Here is a 25,942-nt window from a genome sequence, read left to right on the forward strand (position 1 = left end):
AAAAAGCATGAAAGAGGGAGCTCTTCTTAATATTTTGACACCAAAATCATGTCGATACACCTTACCGACTGCGAGTAAAGCCACCCACGCTTTAACTTGACGTGACTATACGTGACTATACGTGGAGATACTCCGCTGCAGTTGTGCTTGAGTAAATGCCAAACGGAATGAGAAAAAAATCGGGTGCGAATTCGCACCAGTGTACTGTTTGAGGGTTAATACCATTTTAAATTCTTTAAATTCAATTCGAAACGTTTCAAGGTTCCAAAATTTTTAATTTTCTTTCATTAGAAGTATTTTCAATAAGCAAAACAAAAAATTAACACATTCTTAATTCTTAAAATTTATAATTGTTTAATTTTAATATAGATATTCAATTTCGAAGACTTTATTATAATTTATTTATTTTCAAATGCTCAAAATCAGATGCTATACAATTTTGAAAACTTCTGAATTTCAAATTGTCAAATTCTAATATTCTAAACAGAAAAAAAATTAATTTCTTAGGCCATGTAATGCTTATCAGATTCCTAAATACCTTAGCGAAAACTTTTTCTTAAGAACTCACATCCACATGAAATAAGAATCGAGTTGAAAATTTAGAAAACTGAATAAAAATCACTAAGGAATTTTTTATTTTTTTTAATAAAAAAAAACTTGTATTTTTCCTAATCCTAAAAATTAAAGACTATAAACATTTTTCTTACGGTTCGAGCTGCAAATGTGAAAAATGATCCGTTCGCAAAAGTGAGGTAGTAACCCGGATAAAATCCATGCCAAATGGCAGACAAGGCGTAAGTGTAAATGGTTTTGTTTCGAGGAACTCTTTCATAAACTAATGATCTTAACCATCGATTTGTTCCCTTGTTCCAAGCTGCAATACTATCTCTAAGGCTAAGAGCAGTCTGAAAGATATGAACAAATTTATTTTACATTTACTAATTTTTAAATGTTATATTAATATAATATTCCTAAAATTTTTAAGAAAACCTTGATATTACAATTGTCAACAAAATTGTACAATCCTCAAAAGAAAACAGAATAATTTAGAAGAAAAAAACATGAATTTTCAACCGAAAAATATTGTTCTCTCTCTCTCAAAAAAAAAAGTGTCACAGTTAATATTCCCATTAAAAAAAGATTTAATTTTAATTCAAAAAGAGTTTAATTCATACAAGAAGGACGATTTTTCAATAAAACAATAGAATCTACACCCAAAACACACTAATTTTTTTAAGTAAACCGTTGTATTTCTATCCAAAAAAGATTAAATTTCTACCAAAAGAAACGAATTTTCAAACCACAAAAAAAAACGAAATTTTAACAAAACCAAATTTACCAAATTTCAGAAAGAAATCAAATCAGCTTGAAAGCTATTTACATTTTAATCTGACTTACATTATTCCTGAAATTTTGAAAGAATTTTCAAAATAAAAACAAATGCCCTAAAATCATCTAGATTTTTTTTTTGGCAAGACGATACATTTTTTTAAACGGTTAAAGAGCTTCTACATTTTTTGTTCGAAAGCTTAAAAAAAGAATTTTCTTTTTAATGTTCTGTAATCTTGTTTAATGAAAAATAATTTTTGTATATTTTCAAATTTATATTATATTTCAGATTTTTTTTGTAAAATTTTGTAATCTTTCAAGATTGAGAAATTTCGTTTTAAAATCGTCTACATTCTTCTTCGAAAATTTAGAAAATCATTTGAAATGTTTTTAAATATTACTCTATTTTTTCTTAAAATTCATTTTTAAAATAAAAAATCATCTTTAAACATGGTTAAAATCTACTCAAGATTTACATTATTTAAAAATCTTTAGAAAACTTCAAAATATCTTCTAATATAATTCAAAGTTTTTCTACGAAAAATGTAATTCCTGGAAAATTAAAAAAATTAACTTTCAACTGAAAAAATCAATTTTCAAAAACTTTCAATAACTTTCATAAAAAAAATCAATTTTTAAACAAATAGTTTAGTTTTCGACTAAGAAGATGGATCTGCAACCAATAAAATTAACTTTTAATAAAATACTTCAATTTTGAACCAAGAATTTGAATTTCTATTCAAGAAAATTAATTTGCTGTTAAAAGGTACGAATTTCAAATAAAATATACATATTTTAAGCAAATTATTGTATTTTAACTAACTTTGATCAATTTTGAAGCTAATAACAGACTAGTTAATTTAATTTAATTCAATTCAATTTGAAATGAAGAATATTAATTTTATAACAAAAAATACAAATTTACAACTAAATACGTAAATTTTCAATTAATTTTAAAAATTTGTAACGAATAATGAAATAGTTAAATTTTCGGTACAAAAATTTATTTTCAACAAATATCATCAACTAATCAAATGTATTTTATTAAAGTAGTTCAATTTTTAAATAAATTTTTTATCAAGGCGATCATGTTTCTCCCAAGAGAAAAGAAATGAGAAAATACATAAATTTTTAATAAAATTATTGAATTTTTAGGTTAAAAATGATCGATTTTCAATCAATGATCAAATATTTCAGTTTTCAGTTAAAAAAATATTAATTTTCAACAACAAAATTGGACAAAAAATGTGGATCTTCGTCTACTTAAATGAATTTTTAATGAGGTAGTTCAAATTTCAATTGAATTTAAAATCACGAAGATTAATTTTATTAAAAAAAAATTTACGATAAAATACATAAATTTTCAACCAAATTTTTTAATTTTAACTAAAATTGATCAACTTTCGACCAATAACAGTATAGTTCAATTTTCTGTTAACACAATTTAAAAAAGGCTATTTCAAGGGAATATACGGATATTTAACTAAAAGCTGAATTTTTAATAATTTAATGAAATTTTTAACAAAGAAAAAATTTTAATCACGAAGATTAATTTTATACAAAAAAGACAAATTTACAATAAAGTACATAAATTTCAGGGTAAGATTGATCAATTTTCAACTAATAATACAATAGTTCAATTTTTAATCAAAAAATGTACTTTAAACCAAAATCTTTAAAATATAAAATGAATTTTTAACAAAGTAGATCAACTTTTGAATAAATTTAACATCAATAGGATTATACATAATTATTTCTCCTGAATGAAAAGAAATTTCAACAAAATAAATATATTTTTCACAAAAATTTTTGAATTTTCAACTAAAAACGATCAATTTTCAACAAATAATAAAATAGTTAAATTTTAAACTAAACAATATTCAACAAACAATACGATTTTTCACCAAAACCGTTTAATTTTCATCGGAGCAGATGGATATTTATCTAATATAATGATTTTTTAACAAATTAATTAAATTTTCAATCTAGAATATTAAGTTTCTACAAAAGAAAAACACCAATTTACAATAAAATACATCAATTTTCAACCTAATTTTTTAGTCTTCAACCAATAATGGAATAGATAAATTTTCAGTAGTAAACTTCATTTTCAACAAAGATCTTCAACTAATAAAATAAATTTTTAACAAAGCAGTTCATATTTTAACTAAATTTTAAATGAAGATTATATTTCTTCTGAAAGAAAAGAAATGATATCAAAACAAATCAATTTTTTATCAAATTATTGAATTTTCAGCTAAAAAAACTATCCGTTTACAACCCATAATCAAATATCTCTATTTTAAGTTAAGGAAAAAAACTTTCATACAAAAAAAATTTGAACCAAACAGTTTAGTTTTCAATACATCAATGTTCAGCAACATTGTTAAATATTTATCTAAAATAGATCAATTTTCCGTTTAAACAAATAGTTTTAAAAATCTTTCAACAAAATATTTTAATTTTCAATCAAATATATAAATATATCTTCAACTAAAAGAATGAATTTTCAACAAGTTTAATTAAATTATAAACCATGAAATTCAATTTTCAATCCAGAATATTAATTTTCTAAGAAAAAAATCGAATTTACAATAAAATATATAAATTTTCTACTAATAATGAAATAGCTAAATGTTCAGTAAAAAATTATTTTGAACCAAGATCTTTAAAAAATAAGATGAACTTATAAAAAAGTATAGTTAAACTTTCAAATGAATTTGAAATCAAGGAGATTACATTATTATATTTCTCCCGAAAGAAAAGAAATTACAACAAAATACATACATTTTTAGGAAAATTATTCAAATTTTAACTAAAACCAATCAATTTTCAACCAAATTCTTTAATTTCCAATCAAATAGATGGATTTTCGTCTAATAAAATGAATTTTAAATCCAAAATATTAATTTTTAACAAAAAAAGGTACGAATTTAAAACAAAATACATAAATTTTCAATTCATTTTAAACTAAAAACGTTAAATATTTAACCAATAACCATTTTACTTTTAGTTAAAAAAAATGAACTCTTTACAACAACAAAAAAACGAGTTTTAAAGACAAATATTTAACAAATTAAAAATGAACTGTTCAATTTTTAACTAAAACGCTGAATTATTATCCAAAAATAGATTACTTTTTGGCCGGCCCCTTACGGTATTTTTATATTAAAAAAATATTAAATAAAAGGCAGGTTTATAATAAATTCTTACCTCAAATTTGAAGGCGTCTACGTTAGACACATGATCCCAACGAGGTTTATTATTCTCATCGAAACTATTGAAACCAAGTCCTGAATTGTTACAAATTGCATCTGCAAATATCCAGGCGTGATAATACTTAAAACGAACCAGCATTGTGGAAATCGTCAGGTACCAGAATTTGTAAAATATCGATGTGTTCTTCAGAAACTCGTCATCTGGAGAAAAAATAAATTTTAGTTTTAAGGCCATGTATAATTTATCCGATTCCTACTTTACCGACATTTTTCCGCAACAACTTACATTCGCATAAATTGAGATATCCAATTGGAAATTTGTGAAGTAAAGTGAAAAGCAATAAGGGACGTTTGTACCGTAATAAATATCTCGAAAGAAAAAAATTTCCAAACAATATCCAAGATTAATTTTTTTTAATTCGAGAATTTGCGCCGTTAGGCCTTCAAGCCAAAATTGATTGCATTTTCAACAAAATAGTTAATTTTGAACCAAAAAAGATTTTATATCCAAAGAGAAGAATTTTCAACCCAAAAAGACGGATTTTCAACCAAACAGTTGTAATAACAACTTATTAGATCAACTTGTCTGCAAAAGAGACAAATTTTCCCAAAAGCAGTTAAAGATTTAACCAAAAAGAAATATAAATTTTCAATCAAGAAAAATTAATTTTCAATCTAAAAGGATGAAGTTTTAAAAATATAGTTGAATTTTTTACCAAAAATGATATCTTTAACAAAATAGTTAAATTTTCCAAAAATAATTAGATTTTTAATAAAATATTTGAATTACTAACAACAAAAAAACAGCTGAAATTGAAACCCCAAAATATAAATTATTTTTAAAATACATCAATTTTCAACCAACTAGTAGAATTTTCCAAAAAAAAGATGAATTCTCAACGAAAAATGCAATTAATATTTGAAATAAAAAATATTTTAATTTATATCAAAAACAGGATTCAACCAGAAAATACGAATTTCCAAAAACTAGTTGAATTTTCAATCAAGCAATAGTTCAATTTTCAATTAAAATCATGAATCTTCAACAGAAAAAAATAAATATTTAACGAAATAGCTTAACATTAAAAAATATCAGTTTTAAAAATTCTTAACGAAAAATGTAATCTGATATTTTAACAACAAAAAAATCAATTTTCAACAAAATAGTTGAATTCCCAACCAAGCTTGACTTATTTTTGTTTAAGATTAATTTTAAGAAACAGGTGAATTTTTAACCAAATATGTAGTTGAATTAAAAAAAAAACAAGATGAATTTTCCTCGAAAACTGTAATAATTGATATTGAAACCATAAAACATTCTTATGTTATATAAAAAAAAGCAGTTGTATTCGACCAGAAAAGACGAATTTTTAACAAAATAGTTGAATTTTTAACTAAAATTATGAATCTTCAACGGAAAAAATAACTAAAAAAGACCAATTTTCAACAAAAAATTAAATTGTTGAATGTCTATCGAAGTAGTAAAATTTTATTTTAAAAAAATTAATTCTTACGTTAAATTAAACATTTGATATTTAAAACAAAAAAGATAATTTTTTAAGGAAATAGTTAAATCCTCAACCAAACTAGATTTTTTAAAATGCATTTTTAACTAAAAAGGATGAAGTTTCTACCAAAGTAGATTAATTTTTTTACAGGTTAATTTTTAACCGAAAAGTGGAGTTTTTAACATAAAATATGAGCTGTTTTTTCCGACTGAAATGATGAATCTTCTTCATTTTTATTTGGTAACAAAATATATCAATTTTTAATAAAAATTATGTAGTGAAATTATCCATTACAAAATGAATTCTCAACTTAGAATGTAATATGTGATACTGCAATCAAGAAAGATTTAAATTTTAAATGAAAAAAAGATGAAAAAAGAAAAAAGATTAATTTTCGTCGAAAAATATAATAATTGATATTTTACGCAAAAATGTTTTTATTTTATATAAAAAACAGTTTTTCAACAACAAAATATAAATTAAAACAAAAAAAATACATTTTCAACAAAACAGTAGATTTTTCAACCAAAAAGTATGACTGTTTAATAAAATAATATGAATTTTTAAACAAAGCAGTTGAGTTTTAGACGAAAAATAGTACTTTTTAACAATATATTTGAATTATCAAAAAATGATTGCATTTTCAACAAAATAGTTGATGTAGCAGCCAAAAAATATGAGTTTTCAATAAGAAAATTAAGCCTCATCCAAAAAATGTTCCAGTTTTAAACAAGTAGTTCAATGTTTATGTCAAAAAGACCATTTTTTTACAAAGAAATTGAATTTTCAATTGAACAGGACGAATTTTATTCCTTAAAAAATGAAATGTTCAACAAAACAGTTGAAATTTAACAAAATAAATAAATTTTCAACAAAATAGTTGAAGTTTTAAACAAATAGTTAGATTTTCAACCCAAAAAGTTTTTTTTTTAACCAAATAGTTGAATCTAATAGCTGATATTGTAACCAAAAACGATTTTAATTTTAAATCAAAATTATAAAAATATGAATTTTTTAACAAAGAATAAGTTTCTACGAAAAAAATTTAATTTTCAACCCAAAAAGAAGAATTTTTTAACCGAAAAGAAAGAGTTTTTAACAAAATAGTAGAATTCTATACCAAACAGTTGCAATTTTAGTTTCATCCACGAAAGGCGGAATTTGTTCTAAAACAGAGGAATTTGTATTAAATAATGGTAATTTTTTTAAGTTGAGCTTCCATGAAAAAAAGATCTCAATTCATTTTTCACCGCCAAAATATAAATTTTAAACAAAAAGACAACTTTCAACGAAATGGTAACTTTTTCAACAAAACAGTAACTTTTTCAACCAAAAAGCATGACTTTTTTACAAAATAGATTAATTTTCAACTAAGCAGTTGCATTTTTATCCAAGAAGGATGAAATTTCTCTTAAGACGGATGAATTTTAATTTTTTTAAATTCCAAAACATTAATTGATTTTCATCCAGAAAAGATCTCACTTCTCTTTTCAAACCCAAAAAGCTAAATTTAATGAAAAAGTATATTTTCTACGAAATAGGTACAATAAAAAAGTTGCAATTTTATCCAAGATTCTACTAAAAAAAAAATTAACTTTTAAATCAAAAAGACAAATTTTCAGAAAAAATAGTTTTATTTCATTTGTTCTACTAAAAAAGTTGAATTTTTAATCTATAAAGACGAATTTAAAAAAAAAACAATTAAATTTGTAACCAAAAAAGATGTCTTTTTTATAAAATTGTTAAATTTTCTAGCAAATAATAAAATTTATAACCTAGAAGATAATTTATGTACGGCCTCTTATCCCAGATCTCGGATTCACCACACTATTGACACTATTTGACACTTATTTGAGTGATTACACTAATTTGTTATTATTTCGGAAAAAATGAAACTTTTTTTACAAATATTTTTTTATTTCCTTTGATAATTGGTTCAAATAATATTAGGACAGGAATTGTGCGACTTTTTTGAAAAAATTCGACTTTTGTCCGTTTTGATTAAAGTTTGCTATACTTAGTTTAGCTTTTAATCACAATAAAACTTTTAAAATTTAAATTCAAAACCATAATTTCTTTCAAATTGCAAGCCTTGACAGTTAAACATTTTCAAGTCGAAAGCGTTTAAAATATATTAATTTCACATTTAATTACATTCTTCACGCTCCCTTATTTGTCTTTTCCCCGTTTTGAAGAAACTTCTCCTTTCCTGTTTTTCTTGTTTGTTTTCTAAATGTGAACAGAATTAATAAAATTCATCCTCTTTGGTAGAAAACTTCTTTTTTATGGTAGAAAAATCATTTCTTTAAATTGAAAATTAACTCTTTTTTTAAATTGAACTATCTTCTAAACAAGTTCTCTTTTTTGGCATGAACATTAAAACTATTTGGTTAAAGATGCATCTACTTTGTTAAATGTTCGTTTTTTATTAAGAATCCAACAAAATGGTTATAATGAAACTGTTTGGTTAAAAATTATTTCTTTTTTTTTTTAATTCAACTATTTTAGAAAAAAATCAACCATTTTGGTAGAAAATTCAATTATTTGGTTGAAAATGAACCTTCTTGTTGAAAATTCATATTTTTTCGTCAAGAATCCAACAATTTGTTTCAAAGTGAACTTTTTGTTGAAAACTCATATTTTAAAGTTAAAAAATGAATATTTTTTGTAGAAAATTTGTCTTTTTGGCTTGAGAGTTTAACAATAACGTAGAAAATTTAACTATTTACTTTAAGATTATTATTTTTTGTTAAAAATCCTCATTGTCGGGTTAAAAATTCAACTGTTTTATATAAAATTCCCATTTTTGGTCCAAAATTAACATTTTGGGTAAAAATATCTTTTTTTTTGTCCCAGAATTGAACTGCTTGTTTGAAAATGAACTTTTCTGATGAAAATTCTTATTTTCGGGATGAAAATTTAATTTTTTTTTTATTCGTATTTTCAGTTTGAAAATTCATCTGTTTTGTTGAAATTTATTTTTTTCCAAATGAAAATTACCTTTATTGTTGAAAATTCAATCGTTTTGTAGAAAATTCGTCTTTTGCCTAAAAGTTTAACAATACCGTAGAAAATTTAACTATTTACTTGAAGATTATTCTTTTTTGTTAAAAAATCTCATTTTCGGGTTGAAAATTCAACGTTTTCATAGAATTTCAATTTTTTGTTTGAAAACGACCTTTTATGTTGAAAATTTTTATTTTCGTAATGAAAATTCAATTTTTTGTAGAAAATTCGTATTTTCGGTTTAAGAATTCATCTGTTTTCTTGAAATTTATTTTTTTCCAGTTGAAATTAATTTTTTTATTGAAAATTCAATCATTTTGTAAAAAATTCGTTTTCTTCGCTTGAAAGTTTAACAATTATGTAGAAAATTTATCTATTTACTTGCAAATTATTTTTTTGTTGTGTAGAAAATTCTCATTTTCAGGTTGAAAATGTAACTTTTCAATAGAAAATTCCAATTTTTGTTTCAAAATGAACTCTCTCTCTCTGTTTTGGGTAGAAAATATTTTTTTTTGTTCAAGAATTGAACTGTTCATTTGAAAATTAACTTTTCTGATGAAAATTCTTAATTTCGGGATAAAAATTCGTATTTTCGGTCTGAAAATTCACCTGTTCTCTTGAAAATTATTTTTTTTCAGTTGAAAATTAACTTTTTTGTCAAAAATTCAATCGTTTTATAGAAAATTCGTCTTTTCGCTTAAAAGTTGAACAATTACGTTGAAAATTGACCTATTTACTTAAAAATTATTATTATTTTTTTGTAAATTCTGATTTCCGGGTAAAAAATTCAATTCTTTAATAGAAAATTCCAATTCTTTGTACAAAATTAACATTTTGGGTGAACATATATACTTTTTGTTCAAGAATTGAACTGTTTGTTTGAAAATGAATTTTAATGGTAAAAATTCTTAATTTCGGAATGAAAATTCAACTATTTTCTTGAAATTTATTTTTCTTCAGTTGAAAATTAACTTTTTTGTTGAAAATTAAATCATTTTGTAGAAATTTTGTCCTTTTGGCTTGGAAGTTTAAAAATGACGTAGAAATTTTAATTATTTACTTAAAATTTTTTTTTGAAAATTCAACGTTTTTATAGAAAATTCAATTATTTCGTTAAAAATTAAAATTTTTAATTAAAATATATATACATTTCAATCGAAAATTGAACTGTTTGTTTGAAAATGAACTGTTATGTTGAAAATTCTTATTTTCGTGATTAAAATTCAATTCTTTGAGATAATTCGTACTTTCGGTTTAAAAATTCCCTTTTTTTTCTTGAAAATTTAATCGTTTTGTAGAAAGTTCGTCCTTTTGTCTTGGAAGTTTAACAATTACGTAGAAAATTCAACTATTTGCATAAAGATTAGTACTTTTTGATAAAAATTCTCAATCTCTGGTTGAAAAGTCAACTGTTTTATAGAAAATTCAACTTTTTGCTTGAAAATTAACATCTTTTGTGAAAATATATATTTTTTGTCAAGAATTGGACTGCTTGTTTCAAAATTAACTTTTCTGATGAAAATTCTTTTTTTTTTCGTCGAAAATTCGTATTTTCGGTTTAAAAAATCACCTATTTTCTTGAAATTGACTTTTTTCAGTTGAAAATTCTCTTTTTTTAAAAGCGTGGTCGAAATTTCAACTATTTGCTTCAAATTGAACTTTTGTAAAATCTTCAAGCAAATCAATGATATGTTACGTAATTTAAGTACGGGCCCTTGATTATTTTGAAAATTTTAATATATTTTCGCACAAACCTTTCACTTTTTCAATAGGATACGAAGGAATAAGAGTGATGTATATTACAGCACAGACTATACTCGAAAGTACTTTTTTCACAACTACCAATCCTGGTGAAGGCTCTATCACAATTTCGTTTGATTTGTTCTCATAGTGTCCCTGATAAAGAAAAAATTATTTTATTCGAGGAAGTTGAACTTTTTTGGCCTCAGGCCATGCAATACTTACCCGATTCCTACCTTGCCGACATTTGTTTTGCAATAACGCGCCTTAAGATTTTCGAATTCCAAAAATAACCCAAAAATCAATTCTTTTTGTAATTTTTAAAATCCAGGAATGCGCAAATGTTCTTTAGTAAATATATTTAACTTCAGAAATTTTTTTTCGATATCTTAACTAGTCTATAGGCGTAAGTTGTTGCGAAAAAATGTCGGTAAGGTAGGAATAGGGTAGTGTGAGATGGCCTTAAACAAAAAATTTAATGGAGATAATTACTGTCAGCGACTGTGCTTCGAGGATTCGGTGACCATGAATAAAGTCGATGTAATCACGATAAAAAATTATTGGGCCGGCCATCAAAGCCTGGAAATGGAAGACGTAGCTGAAGTATTCGAAAATCGTTGGCATTTTGCTGCAAATTAAGTGCATTTTATTATTTATTTTTTAATACTCATGATCAGAGCATAATTATTTATTTGATTATTATTAGTTTTTAGTTATTTTTATATATTTAAGGCTATGTATAATACTTTATCGATTTCTTCCTTACCGACATGTTTTTCCAACAACTCAATTCTACACGAATTGGGCTATCAAGTTGAAAATTTTGGAAATTAATTAAACAGCACAAAAGAACGTTCGTATGGTCCTCAATTACTAAAAATGGATATCAAATTTCCAAAAATGAATTTTCTTTTAATTTAAACTTAATAAATCAAAAATAGCTTTTTTATGCAAATTATTTATTAATAAACGTTTATCGTTCTTTTGTAAAATAAAGTAAAAGAGTATAGCATTCAGTGTCAACAGAAAAAATTAATATAAATGTTTTGATAACATTCTCTATTTTTCTTACCAAATAGTAGAATTTTCAACATGTAAAGATAAATTTTGTACTAAAAATGGCATAGTTCACTTTTTAACCAAAAATGAAATAATTCAATTTTCAACAAAAATAATAAGTTTTTAGAAGAGAGATAAAGTTTCTACTAGAAAGAGAAATTTTCAACAAAAGTTCAGAAGTTCCCAGCTAAATATTTGAAATTCTGACTAAAAAAAAGGTAATTTTTTTATTAAAAGAAAGAGAATTTTCAACCAAATTGTTCAAATTTCCACTAAAAAAATTAATTTCAATAAAAAATGGAATAATGACATTTTCAGAGAGAAATAATTTAATTTCCAACAATATATACAATTTGCAAAAAAAGAAATAACTTCTTAGCAAAGTAGTATAACTTTGAACCAAACCCAAAAAAGATGAATCTTCAACGAAAAATTGAATAGTTGATATTCGAACAAAAATGTTTATATTAATTAAAACACATTTGAATTTAAACAAAAAAAAAAACTAAATTTGAATGCAATATACTTAATTTTCAAGTTGAACAATTCATTTTAAAAATTATCCAATAAAATAATTCCATTTTGATTAAAAGAAATGAATTTTACAAATAAAAAAATTATCCAAAAATGAAATAATTCGATTTTCAGTGAAAAAAATTAAGTTTCAAACAATAAAATTAATTTTCTACCAAAAAGTCGAGTTTCCAACTTAAAAATGAATTTTTAAACACAAAAAAATATTTTTAACAAAGTAGATAAATTTTGTAACAACGAACTTTTCTATAAAAAGTCAATTTTCAAACACACAGTTAAATTTTCAATTAAAAAGATCAATTTTCAAGTAAAGAAAAATGAATTTAAAAAAATTATTTACATTTTCAACTTAGACATGCTTTCTTTCAACAAAAAAGATTAATTTTCAGCCAAAAGATAAAGAGAAGAAACAAAAGAGCAAATAGCTCTTTCGTCTCAGAAATATGCTAGCAAAAGCATGTCTATGTACATAACTTACTAATAAGAATTTATATGTGGGTTCTTAGAGTTCTAAACTTGAAAGAAAAACGAATTATCTTCATTTTTTAACTGAAATTTGTCTTCAATTATTACTTTTATAGTATAATGTATAAATTTGAAATGTAATTTCGAATGAACGTTCGCCTGCAGCATGAATTCTCAGTGATATTTATTCTATAATTAAACATTTTTTAATTGAAATACAATTCCAAAAAATCAGCAGTAAAAACTTTTCTACTTTATTCATGTAATTTACATTTTAGTTGTATCATAAATCCTCTCTTACTTTTGACCTATTGTTCTGAAAAAGACTTATTTGAAAACAAGTTTTTAGGGCTAAGACAACTTTACATATACCTATTGTAAAAAAAGTTTTTTAACCTCCTAAAAAACTTCTTTTATTTCTGATTAGTCAACTCTGGTTTAAAAAATATTACTTTAATGTGATCTTTATTTTGGTCTTCTCTATGATTGAATTAAATTTATTTTTATTCGAAATAATTTAATCAAAATTGAAGAAAAGGCCTTAACCTCAGAATTCAATTTCTTTACTTTACTTCACAAACAATACAATTAGACATTTTTCCTCATGTTTTATCCCATTTTAATTTTTATTCGTAAAAATTAAAAATTTGTAGTACAAAATTTGATTTAGCCAATTAATATTGTAAAAATTCATATCATAAACAAATTTTTTTACATTTTATTAATTTTCAATAAGCAAATCCAAATTGTTATTATTGTTATTCTACTTACTATCTATTAGATTTTACAGCCTTCATCAAACAGTCTTAAATAATAGTATTTTGTTTTAAAAGTGTGTATAAATAAAGATTTTTCACTTTTCAAACATTCTTCATTATTACACCTGCATTATTATTTTTATTGTATTTATTTACTATTCTATCAGTGCCTGAACATTAAATTTGACTTGAAAGTCGCGCCAATTTCAAAACATCCGATTTCACTTTTGCGGCACCAATCAAGAGCGGAGTAAGTGGTGACACAACTCTCCCTAAAGGAACTCTAGTTTTGGCTATAAAAATGACAAACTTTTCAGAAAATGTACTATAAAAAGTTCTTTCAGTGAGTAATAATACTATTTTACGTATGAATTATAAACTTTTATTAATAATTTGTTTGAAAAAAGCTTTTTTTTCATATATAAAATTTGAATTTTTCTGAATACTGCGAAAATTTAACTATAATTCGTGAAAAATAGCTGCCTCTATAAAAATTATTGATAAAAGTTTACAGTTAATTCGTACAATGGAAAATTACATGCTTTGTTAAAAATTCGTCCTTTTTGGTTCAATTCAACGGCTTTTAATTTAAAATACTTTTTTGTTGAAATATTAAATATTAGATTTTATGTTGTTTTTGAAGATTCATCTCTTTTGTTTAAAATAAACTATGTGTTTGAAAATTGATTCTTCTTTTAAAAAATTCATTTCATTGGTTAAAAAATCTAATATTTTAAAGAAATTTAATGATTTTGTTTGAATTTTTTTTTAAATTCGACTTTTTGGTAGAAATTCATCCTCTTGTCCTTTTTCATTTTTAAAATTAATTTCTTTCGATAAAAAATTAACTACTTTCTCGAACATTTTAGTTTATATTTAATTTTTCAACGTAAAAATTAGTTGTTTTTTTATTCATCTTTTTTGTTTAAATTAAACTTGATTTATTATTAAAATATTTTTGGGTAGAAATATTCACTATTCAATTTGTCGTTGGAAATTCATCTTTATTTAGTCAAAGTTATACTATTCTTTTGGGAAGTAGTATTTTTGGTTAAAGATTCATTAACTTAGTGAAAATTCATCTATGGCTAAAAATTCAACTATTCAACTATTCCATTTTCTTTTGAAAATTAAACAGTTGCAGTTTTGGTTAAAAATGTATCTTTATTAGTTGAAAATTCTACTATTTGGTAAGAAAAATCAAGAATTTGATCAAAAAACGTAAATGAAGGACTTACTCTTTAACTTCATTTCACAAATGAAGTGTAAACTTTTTATTATAATTTGTTTTAATAAAAGCTATTTTTTATTTATTAAATTTAAATTTTCGCAGAACTCGGCCCCGGCAAAATAGGGATCTGATAAGTATTACAAGGCCTTAATTTTATTTTTATTTTAAAATACTGAAAATGTAAAAATAAAATTTAAAAAAAAATTAACTTACTTTACGGCTTGATGACGTTGTGTGGGTGTGAGTTCCTCTTCCCTGCGAGTCAAGCCATCGTGAACACTATAAGCAAGACTTGTAACTTTTTGAGTAATCACCATAAGAGGGCCTGTAAAATTTTAAATCCTATTTAGCGTCCAATAATCAAGTTAATGAATAGAATTTCGAAAAATAAAACCAAGAGTCCAAAGAATCAATTTTGATAACCACCATAAAATTATCTTATTGTAATTTAAAAAAGATCCTCCTTAAAAAAATGGCTGTACAAAAATAAAAAAAAGAGGAAAGAAAAATTAGTTTAAAATAATTGATTTAAATTATTTTGATTTATGTATTTTAAATAATTATTTATTTAATTAATTTATTAAAATTGTTTTTAATTAATTTGTTAGTTTTAAATTTAAAATACCTTTGTATTTAATACCTATCCTTCAATTGGTGAAATTTCAAATTAAGGCCAAGTCGTACTTACCCGATTCCTATCTTACCAACATTTTTAGAATTACAAACAAATTTTTGCAATTCTAAAAAAATTGGAACCATGATGATTTTTCAAACAAATAGTTGAATTTTCAACTCATAAATGTGACTTTCAAACATGAATGTTTATGCCAAAAAAAGGTGAATCTTCAATACAAAAAAAAAGAAATTTTCAATAAAACAATGGTTTTCGATAAAAAAAATATTATTTTTTAACAATATAGCTGAATTATGAACAAAAGAATTGAATATTCAATGAAATAGCTGATGTATTAACAAAAAAAGATGAATTTTCAAGAACAGAATTAAACGTCAAATAAAGAAAGTTGCATTTTGAACCAAATAGTTAAATTTTTAGGCCAAAAAGGCAATTTTTTATAAAGCAATTTAACTTTTAATTCAGAAGGATGAATTTTGTTCCTGAAAAGATGAATGTACAACAAAGGAATTGAAATTTAACAAAATAATGCAACTTTGAAAAAAATAATGGAAGTTTTAACCAAATAGTTAGATTGTCAACCTACAAAGTTGTTTTTTAATTTAATAGTTGAATATAATAATTGATATTTGAACCAAAAATGAATTTGATTTTAAATAAAAAACAGATGAATTTTATCAAAAAAGATCAATTCTAAAAAAATGTGATAGTTCATATTTGAACTAAAAACATTTTAATTAAAAATAAAAAAAGTTGAATTAGACCAAAAACCATCAAATTTCTAATAAAAGAGGAGAATTTTCAAACTGAAAATAAGAATTTTCAACAAGAGTTGAGTTTGCAACCAACAAGGATTTCTTAATTAGAAGAGCAAATGTGTCAACCAAATTCTTGAATTCCTTCGCCACAATGGATCAATCAATCAATTTTCAACTAAATTATTAAATCCTCAAATGATAAAATTAATTTTTAACAAAATATAATTCAACTTTTAACCAAGTAATTTCATTTTCAATAAAAAAAAGATGAATTCTCTACAAAACGTGTAATAGTTGACATTTCAACCAAAAATGATTTTAATTTTAAATTATAAATAAACAGTTGAAGTCCATTAAAAAGGATGAGTTCTCAACAAAAAAATAGCTAAATTTCCAGTTATAAAAATGAATTTTCGTTGAAAAAAATTTTTTAAACGAATTTCCAACAAAATAATTAAAACTTTAACCAATAAAATGTATTTTTAACAAAGTAGATAAAATTTTAACCAAGTAGTTTAGTTTTCAGACAAAAAGATAAATTCTCAATGAAGAAAGCAATGGTTGACTTTTCAATAAAAAATTACTTTCATTTTGAATAAAAGTCAGTTTGCTTCAAACGTAACAGATGATTTTTTAATAAAAAAATGGCATTTTATCCAAAACAGCTAGAACTTGTACCGAAACAGATGGATATTAATATCGAAAAGGCGATTTTTTAAACAAAAAAGTTGCATTTTTAATCAAAAAAGATTTTTCAGTCAAAATAGAAAATAAATTTCAACCAATTCTTCGATTTTTATGCCAAAAAGCCAATTTTTCTATAAAACCGTCTAATTTTTAAAACACAAGTATTTATTTTCCAGCAAAAAGTCATATAAAAAATAAATTTTCAAACAATAAAAATAACTTCTTATCAAAATGTGCATTGTTGTGGATGACTAACACCCCAAGAAATTTTCAAACTCTTATAAACCATATTTAATTCGAAAAAATTGAGTAAGTGTCGCCACCTAGCGTCAGTCTACTAGCGGAAAGTGGAGGTAAAAAATAGTGGGGTATCGAACACCCAGTGTGCACTGAGTGAGTAAAAAAGTAATTTTTGAGCAAATTTTTTTTGTAATTTTATTGATTTTTGTTTACTCTCTAATGTAAGTATATCACATGAAGTGAAATAATAATTTTTTTTGACTATTTCATACTTTTTTACTTTGTAGATGGCTTATAACTTACGCCAGCGCGTCATACGAGAGCAGACTGTAGATGTGTTGAATAAAATATAATTGTTAAAATACGGCTATACATGTCTCTTTTTTCAATTATTATTGATTTTTTAAGTAAAAAAAAAAAAACTTTTTTCACTTCTTTTTTACAATAATTTTTTTAAATAAACTTAAAATAAATAAATGGCTATAAAATCAACTCTGCCTGATGAAAGATACCTTAAACTATATCGAATAATTTTATTGTGACAAAATATTCAATAGGGGTTAAACAATACATAATTAAATACGCTGGGTGTGGAACATTCACGATGCACTTTACCGTGATTTTTACCATGCATGTACTTTGAGGGTTAAACCAAAAAATCTTAAGTTTGTACCACAAGACCAAAATTTAAACTCTCTACAAAGAAAGTTGAATTTTTAACCCGAAAATATGATTTTTCATCCAAAAATCACCTAAAAACAATCCATTTTCAACAAAAAATGGAATAGTTAAATTCTTGTTCATAAAAATTAACTTTCAATGAAAAATGTAGTAGTTGATATTTTAATCAAATTTTTTTTTAAATTTTAAATAAAAACAAATGAAGGCAACAAAGAAAGACGATTTTTTACATAAAAAATTGCATTTTTAACCAGAAAAGCTCAAACTTCCACCGCAAGAATTAAAATTTCAAATCAAAGGATCGAGTTTTGAACAAAGAGTTGAATTATCAAATAAGACTAATTTTTAAATTTTAATTAGTTAAAAAATTACATTTTAAACCAATGAAATTAATGTTTAACAAATCATAATAGAACTTTAAGAAAAATAGTTGAATTTTCAACCAAAAAATGGCTTTTTCACAACATTGTTGAATTTTTAACAAATTCAATTTTCAACAAACAAAAACAAAACAGAAAAAGGGGAAGTTTTTTGGAAAAAGAGCAATTCTTTTTTTTCAAGGGGAAAAGAGGCCTAGAACCCCTGCTCAGTGCCTTTTATTTAATTTCTCAAATTTCCAACTGAATATCTCATTTCTTGTCTTGTAGTCGTGAATTTAAAAAAAAATGTTGGTAAGATAGGAATCTGGTAAGTATGCCGTGACCTTCGAAAGCTTCGAAATACAAAAAAAAATCGGGGATTAAGACCTATTTCATTATAAAATCTGTTAATTTTATTTAACATAATTATGAACATTCAAAATTTGACTTTCAAAGTTTAAAAGGTTTTAAAATTTAAATTAAAGTTTTTTCTCGATTATTTGCATTGTTTTTATAACAAAAACTTTACTCATTTTTTATTGAATTTTTATTTAATAAAAACGTACCTGTGATGTCGAGTGAGTATGTCCCACAGTCGTAAACCTGGCGATGCAAATGAATGCAGGAGAGATAGATCAACGCTATCGCAAGAACAAATCTGAAAAACAAATCGGTTTAAATATAAGAAATATTAGAAATTCAATCATTTTAGTTTGTTCATTACTTTAATAAAAATTCAATTTTTTATCTGAAATAAATGGAAAAAAGTAACTAATAAATAAAAATCTGATAATAAATCGATAAATAAATAATAAATCATCAAAATGTCACCTTTGCATTATTTTTGGATCCAACGTTCTCATCGCTATATAACATAGTGCCGGAAGACCTGCCAAATGGAACGCCTGCCTGTCAAGTTGAATATTAAACATTTAAAAAAAAATCATATTGAAAATAAAAAAAAGTTTAGTACATTTTGCACGCCTTTCAAATTTAAAGCGTCCGAAATTCAAAAGGATTTGAAATTTGTGTTGTTTTTCAATTAGGTAGTTTTCAAATAAATACAAATTTTCTTCAAATAATTTGAAACCATCTCAAATGAATGGATTTAAAAATTAAAGAGCCCGAAAATCAGAAACATCAAAATTTAAAAAGAAAACTTTAAATTTAATATCAATTTGTATAACAATTTAAAAATGGAATGCTATAAATAAATTTAAAAAACAAAAGCTTTTCAATTTGTTGTTTTTAAGTCAATTCAAAGGTTCTTAAAATTATTTGAAAGTGTCTTAAATTAAGAAGCATTTAAATCAAGTAAAAACTGAATTTATAATTTCGTCTTCTAATTTGAAATTGATGAAAATTAAAATATTAAAAACTGCAGAACTAATAAAGTGTGATCAACACGTAAATTCGTTGATTGAAATGAATCGTTGAACTGAGGAAAAAAAATGTGTGGGTTGGTAAGAAAAAAGTAAAAAATAAAATAAACACATTTTTTAAACAGATTAATATCTTCTGTAAATGCAAACTTTTTTTTTAAAAGTCGAAAATGTTGAGACTGAAGTTTCTTCAGCTTGAACCAAAGAAACATTTTCTTAATTTTCTTTCATGACAAATTTTCTTCGTAGTGTTTAAACATTTGAAAATTGCAACAACAAAAAATCCTAAAATAAGATAAAAGATTTTTTCGGAAAAAGCAAAGCTGTAACATGTTCCTTTAAATGAAGCATAAGAAATTCCAGCTTTAACATATTTAACTTTTTCCAAAATTTGTGCATATTATTCTTTTAAAAAAATGTTTTTTGCACATTTAAAAAGAATTCTAAATTAGGCAACATTTTTAAAAAAATATTTAATTCTTTTATTATGTTTCACTGGCAGTTTGGACCAAGAGTAAATGTTTTTAAAAATTTCGAATAAAAAAAAAAGAATGTATCAACTGATAATTAGATGTTTAAACAATTCATCATTGTTTATACATGTTTTTTTAGATAATTGTTATAAAGTCTTTGTTTTTTTAGAGTTTTCAAACTTATTTTCAAATTTCCAATTAGAATGAGGTAATAATAATTCACGTTAATAAACATCAATGTTATAACAATTTATAATTATTTTTCATAATACTCTCTTTGAGTAATGCTAGAAACTTGCAATTTGTTCTGGTTTTTTCATTTGCTTTGGCTTTTTAGTTATGAACAATTAATAAATAAACATTAGAGAAATAATTTTTTAAATAATCTCTCTTTTTGTGAATATGTTTTTACTGAAATAAAAACACATATTTGAAAGATTATTCAAATTTTCTGTATTGATCATATTAAATGAAAATTTTCCCGGAAGTAGTTACTGAGAACATTTTTGTTTAGATTGATATTAATAATAATATCTATTATTTTTTCCTAGCTAAGAAGTAAAAAAAACTGAATATTTCAGAAAAACCTACAAACCTCTAGCGTTTCGTTAAGAGAAGATAGTTATAAACAATAATAAATTGTTTAAGCAATTATGTTTGTTAACTTGAATTAATTATTATCTCATTAGGTAAAAAATGAACAAAAAGTTAAAAATTTCAGGATAAAACGCAACTATCGAGCATTATTACAGAAGATAGTTATAAATAATCATTTGTTTAAATAATTATGTTTGTTAAATTGCATAAATTATTACCTCGACGTAAGTGAAAAGTTGATAAGACGTGGGAAATTTAAGAAAAAGTGACAAAACTATCTAGAATTCTAGAGTCACTGTAGGAGATTTTTGCAAAAAATAATAATTTTTTTAAATGATTATTTTTGTTAAATTTAATTGATTATTACCACAATCATGCAAAGTGAACAAAAAGATGAACATTTACAAATAAAAACCGGGAATTTTCTAGAACTATTTCAAGAGAATATTACTATAAATAACAAAAAAATGGTTGAAACAATTACGTTCGTTAACATAAATGAATTATTACTTCACTCTAAGTGGAAAGTGGACAATAAGTGGAAAATTTTAGAAAAAATTGCAACTTAAAATGTTATTCTAAGAGAATATTGTCATCAGAGCTGTTGTCATTAGTAATAATAAATGGTTTAGAAAATTACTTCTGTTAAATGTATTTGATTATTGCCTCGCTCTAGCTGAAACGTTGAAAATAAGTTGAAAATTTCGTAAAAAACTGCGACTTCCTAACTCTTTTCAAATAAAAATTATAAAGAATAATAAATTATTTAAAAAATGTATTTAAACATATAATTATCAATAGAAGGTAAAAATATATGTATTAGAAACAATTTATATTTTCAAACCCAAATAACTCTTAATTAGCGCCAAAAACTAGCAAACCCCAATTTTTCACTTATAGGTTTTTTTTGGAACCCTATAAAATACTGATGAGGGTGATATTTAAACAGTATTTTTTTATTCGTCTTTTATGGCTAATTTCGAAGAGAAATGTTGAGTTTCAACTCGATTCACCTAATATTGACGATTCTACATAAAATTTACAATACGCGTTAAAACTTATGGGGCTAGAGGAACCTCTATGTATAATTTTTTTCTAAAAAAAAAGCAATTATTTTTTTGCCAATTCGAACAAATTTGGGATTGATACGCATAAAAATTCGAAAAAAATTATTTCGAATCACCCTAATACCTATACATTGAGAATATTATCTAAAAAGAAAATTAAAAATCAATTCATAATTTATTTATAAAAATTTAATTAATACTGAAAATCAAAATTACCATTTTTTTAAATAGAGAAATAGGCTTACTTGCCGAAACTGAAGTATCCAAAGACAAGACCAAAAATGAGGCCAAAGGCATGTCGTGTGGCTGGTGATGTTACACCAGGATTCAAAGAAGACCTCAACAATCCGGCCAATCCCAGTGCCGTAAACTGGGTTATCAAGAAATTCACCTGTGAGAATCCAAATTAAAACAAGAAATTAATTCAAGGGAAATTATTTATATTTAGGGTTTCGCAGCTCCGAGCAGAAACCCTTATAGTGTCAGTCAGTTCTCCGTCCGTCTATTTACGAATCAATATGAACATTGGGCCCAAAACCAACACAGTGTCCCAATTTGGCATCGGACCCAAAATAGACTTATAGTCTAAAATTAACATGAGTCACAAAGTTAACACAGGGTCCAAATTTGACATAGTATCAAAAATTGATATAGGGCAAAAAATAGACATAGGGCCTAAAAACACATCGGACCCAAAATTGGTACAGGTCTCAAAAATTACATGGGGCCCCAATTTTACACGGTGACCAAAATAAACAGAAACCAAAATTGACATGGCTCTCAAATTCAACACTGGGTCCAAATTTGTCATAGGGCCCAATTTGACACAACGCCTAAAATAGACATTGGGCCAAAAATTGGCATTGGCCTTGAAGTTGACACAGATTCCAAATTTGGCATAGGACGAAAAATAGGTATAGGGCCAGAATAGAAATAGATATACAAAAGTCATAGACCCAAAATAGACATAGGACCTACAAATTACGTGGGTCCCAAAGTTATAACTGGGTCCAAATTGGGCATAGGGTTTAAAATTGATAAGGTGCGAAAAATAGGTATAGGGCCCAAGCAGACAAGTGGACCAACAAAGACCTAGGGCCAAAAAATTGAAATAGTGCACCAATTTGACATATGTTCCAAATTGGGCATAGGGCCCAAAATATAAGATAAATATAAGAAAATATAAGGTGAATGCGTTTTCGAATGTCAACATTTAAGACCGCATATATAGTTTTTGAACCCAACACCATAGTGTCCGGAATGCGCAGACTAGAAGTCATTTGCAAAGAAGTCTTTTACGAAGACATTTACATCTTAGGATATTTTTTGAAGCAATTACAAAGAATAACCGGAACAAATTGATAAAAAAATATAAATAAATATAAATGGAACAGTTAATAAACAGTTAATTGGTTAAAATTATTGTTAAATTCAGTATTTTTCTTCGAATGCATACATTTTGAACAACTTACTTTAAAAGTTGATGGCCCCTTTAGCAGTTCATTGAAAATTCGAGCTTTTTCCATTGTCGAAATTATTTGCGATAATAGAAGAATGCGATAAATTAAAAAAAAACCTTGCATATTAAAAGACCTTCGAGTCTATTAAAATTATAAATAATTTTCAACATTTAAACCATTTTTTTTTAGAAATATTTGAGGGGATATGTATTGGGTTGTTCATAAATAATAACAAAAGCCTAGAATTCGAAAAATAGAAGGTGCTCCAAAAAATATTCGTTATTTTTGAAGAAAAAGAGTACCTAACTCCATGATCGACCTTAAAACTTCTACATTTTCAAATTAACAAAACATTATGAAAGGGATTATTTTCTTAAATTTTTAATACGAATTCAGCAGTGAAATGACATTTTTTAGAAAGATTGATTTTAAAGTGTGTTTTTGACAATAACTTGATTTTTTGTACATTAACCATTGCATTTGAGTCTTCCTTTAGATGCAGAATTTGTAGACGAATACAATTGAAGACTCTGCTTTCCAAGCCTTCAATTTACCTATAATAAAGTAACTTTTGGTCTTTATGAACGTAAGATATTCATATGAAAACCAAAAAGTGAGATTTTACATTTGAAAATTAACTTTTTTCATTTTTAATATTGTTTTGTTTTCGAATTAAAGCAAAAAGCTCTGATCACAACTATTTTAAATACAAAAAATGGCTGAATCAGTATTAATCATGAATTTAATTCGTCAGTCGAAGAAAGAGTTTGATTAAAATGTGTCACCAACAACCGCCGAAGTTTTTCATGTATACTTTTATTATATCATAATATCGAATGCAACCGTGAGAAAGATCCTGTAAAACAGGTTATCCAGTATGTCTGAAATATGGGGAATAAAGCTCGAATACGAACTATGGAGAAAAGAATTATTACAAGAAAACTGAAAACTATATTAAATTATTATAAAAAATATTTGCCATAATACAAACCGGGGTAGACCAACACAATTTGTCAAGGAGACTTAGTTTCAACAGGTATCAAATTGTATTTTCAATATTGCATACTGCGACATTTCTAAACTAATGAAAATAGGAAGTAACAGACTATTTTTGACGAATCAAAGATTAGAGAGAAAGATAGTTATTACTAACTTCAGTGATTTAGTAAGAAAAAATGAAAACCAAAAATTGCGAATATCTAAGTATCAGGAAAGGAAATTGAAAGAAGAACAAAGAAGAAGTACTGAATTAGTAATAGAAAAGCGAAGTATTTTTTATCTGCAGCCATAAAAGATTACAGTATCTGTAATTTATCCGAAGTGACCTTGTCTTCAAGTAGTGTTAAGAGTATAATAGAATCTCCAAGTACTCAACAAGCTGTAGAAATAAAAGAAACTACTGCATTTCCGGAAAAACTTGTTAATATAGATGCAAATTTCTTCCAGAAATTTCTGGGGGCCCGCTAAAAGAAGAACAGTGAGCTATTTTGGTATCTGGAAAAGAAACAGAAAAGCTGTTGGAGTTCCAAAAATAGATGAAGGTAAAGAATAAAAAATTGCGGAAGCAACATTTACTACTCTACATAATTAGAAACTTGTTGAGAAGACCGTAGGAGTTTGCTTCGATACAACAGCAGAAAATACAGAATCTACAAATGGTGCTTTTTCTTTTTTGTAAAACTAACTGGATAAACTTCTACCATATTTCGCATATCGACATGATGCTTTTAAAATTGTGTGTAAGGATGGATTTAAATTTTCATTTGAAGCATCTGATGTTCCAAAAATATTTCCTTATTTAAACGCTCTCGTATAAAGCTTGGCTTCACATAGTTTTAAAAAACTGTTACGCCTCACAATGATGATCACCTGTCCGGAAGTTTAAAGATTGAAACCATTATATTTGCTTCAAAAGTTTTAAAAGATTACAACAAATAATTTATTTTAACCCTTTCAGGGGCAGGTGCCACTTTAGTGGCACCCTAGTTTTCCTCAGTTTTTTCTTTATAGCTCGAATAATTTAAGCTCTAGATCGCTCTAATCTTTTTTCATTGAATAAGGAATGCATAGGGAACACGTTTCTCGGCACAAAATTTAGAGTACCACTATATATAATTAGTTATAAACAATTAACAATAAAAAAATGTGGTAATTTTAAATTGAATTCGGCTATGAGCTTATTTTACAACAAAATTCACTGATATTTGGTATACAGGGGTTTTCAAGGTCACTAATTACGAACCCAGTATAAGATTTTGAAAATTGAAAATGGCGGATCCAATATGGCGGCCAGATAAAAGAAAAACTCACAAAATTCAATTATTTCAGGTGGCATTACTTGTATAGGGATGTTTGCGGTCGCTGATTACGAATCCAGTTTCGGATTTAAAATTTTACAAATGGCGGACCGTATATGGCAGACCGTATATGGCGGCCTGATCGTAAGAAAAATTCACAAAATTCAATTATTTTAGGTGGTATAACTTGTATCGGGGTTTTGAGGTCGCTGAATACGAATCAAGTTTCGGATTTTGAAAATTACAAATGGCGGATCTAATATGGCAGCCTCATCGAAAGAAAACTTCACAAGATTCAATTATTTCAGCTGGTTATGCGCAGCAGTCTAAATGTTCAAGTTATCCATGTGCTTAGTCTGAGGTAGAGAGAAGACAAAAAGATGGTTCATTGAAGATACTGGCTTGCCCTCAAATGTCAAAGGATTATAATGCTCACATGGGATGTGTTGACCAGTCAGA

The 25,942-nt window shown here is 25.1% G+C and overlaps 1 protein-coding gene across 4 annotated transcripts in view; it reads right to left on the reverse strand.

Moving 5' to 3' along the window:
* The window catches only part of LOC117173071 (lysophospholipid acyltransferase 2), a 63,960-nt gene that overhangs the window by 5,300 nt on the left and 32,718 nt on the right, over positions 1–25,942 (reverse strand). For 2 of the 4 annotated variants that reach the window (XM_033361451.1, XM_033361453.1), the window contains exons 2-9: positions 21,972–22,117; positions 19,039–19,116; positions 18,774–18,865; positions 15,062–15,173; positions 11,294–11,429; positions 10,816–10,957; positions 4,543–4,748; positions 708–905 (exon numbers count right to left, since the gene is read on the reverse strand). In XM_033361451.1, the coding sequence (XP_033217342.1) occupies positions 708–905; positions 4,543–4,748; positions 10,816–10,957; positions 11,294–11,429; positions 15,062–15,173; positions 18,774–18,865; positions 19,039–19,116; positions 21,972–22,117 (1,110 nt within the window). The remainder of the gene's footprint in view (positions 1–707; positions 906–4,542; positions 4,749–10,815; positions 10,958–11,293; positions 11,430–15,061; positions 15,174–18,773; positions 18,866–19,038; positions 19,117–21,971; positions 22,118–25,942) is intronic. The other 2 variants (XM_033361454.1, XM_033361452.1) reach the window with 1 other exon arrangement.

This window comes from Belonocnema kinseyi, chromosome 5, assembly GCF_010883055.1.
Source record: "Belonocnema kinseyi isolate 2016_QV_RU_SX_M_011 chromosome 5, B_treatae_v1, whole genome shotgun sequence".
NCBI lineage: Eukaryota > Metazoa > Arthropoda > Insecta > Hymenoptera > Cynipidae > Belonocnema > Belonocnema kinseyi.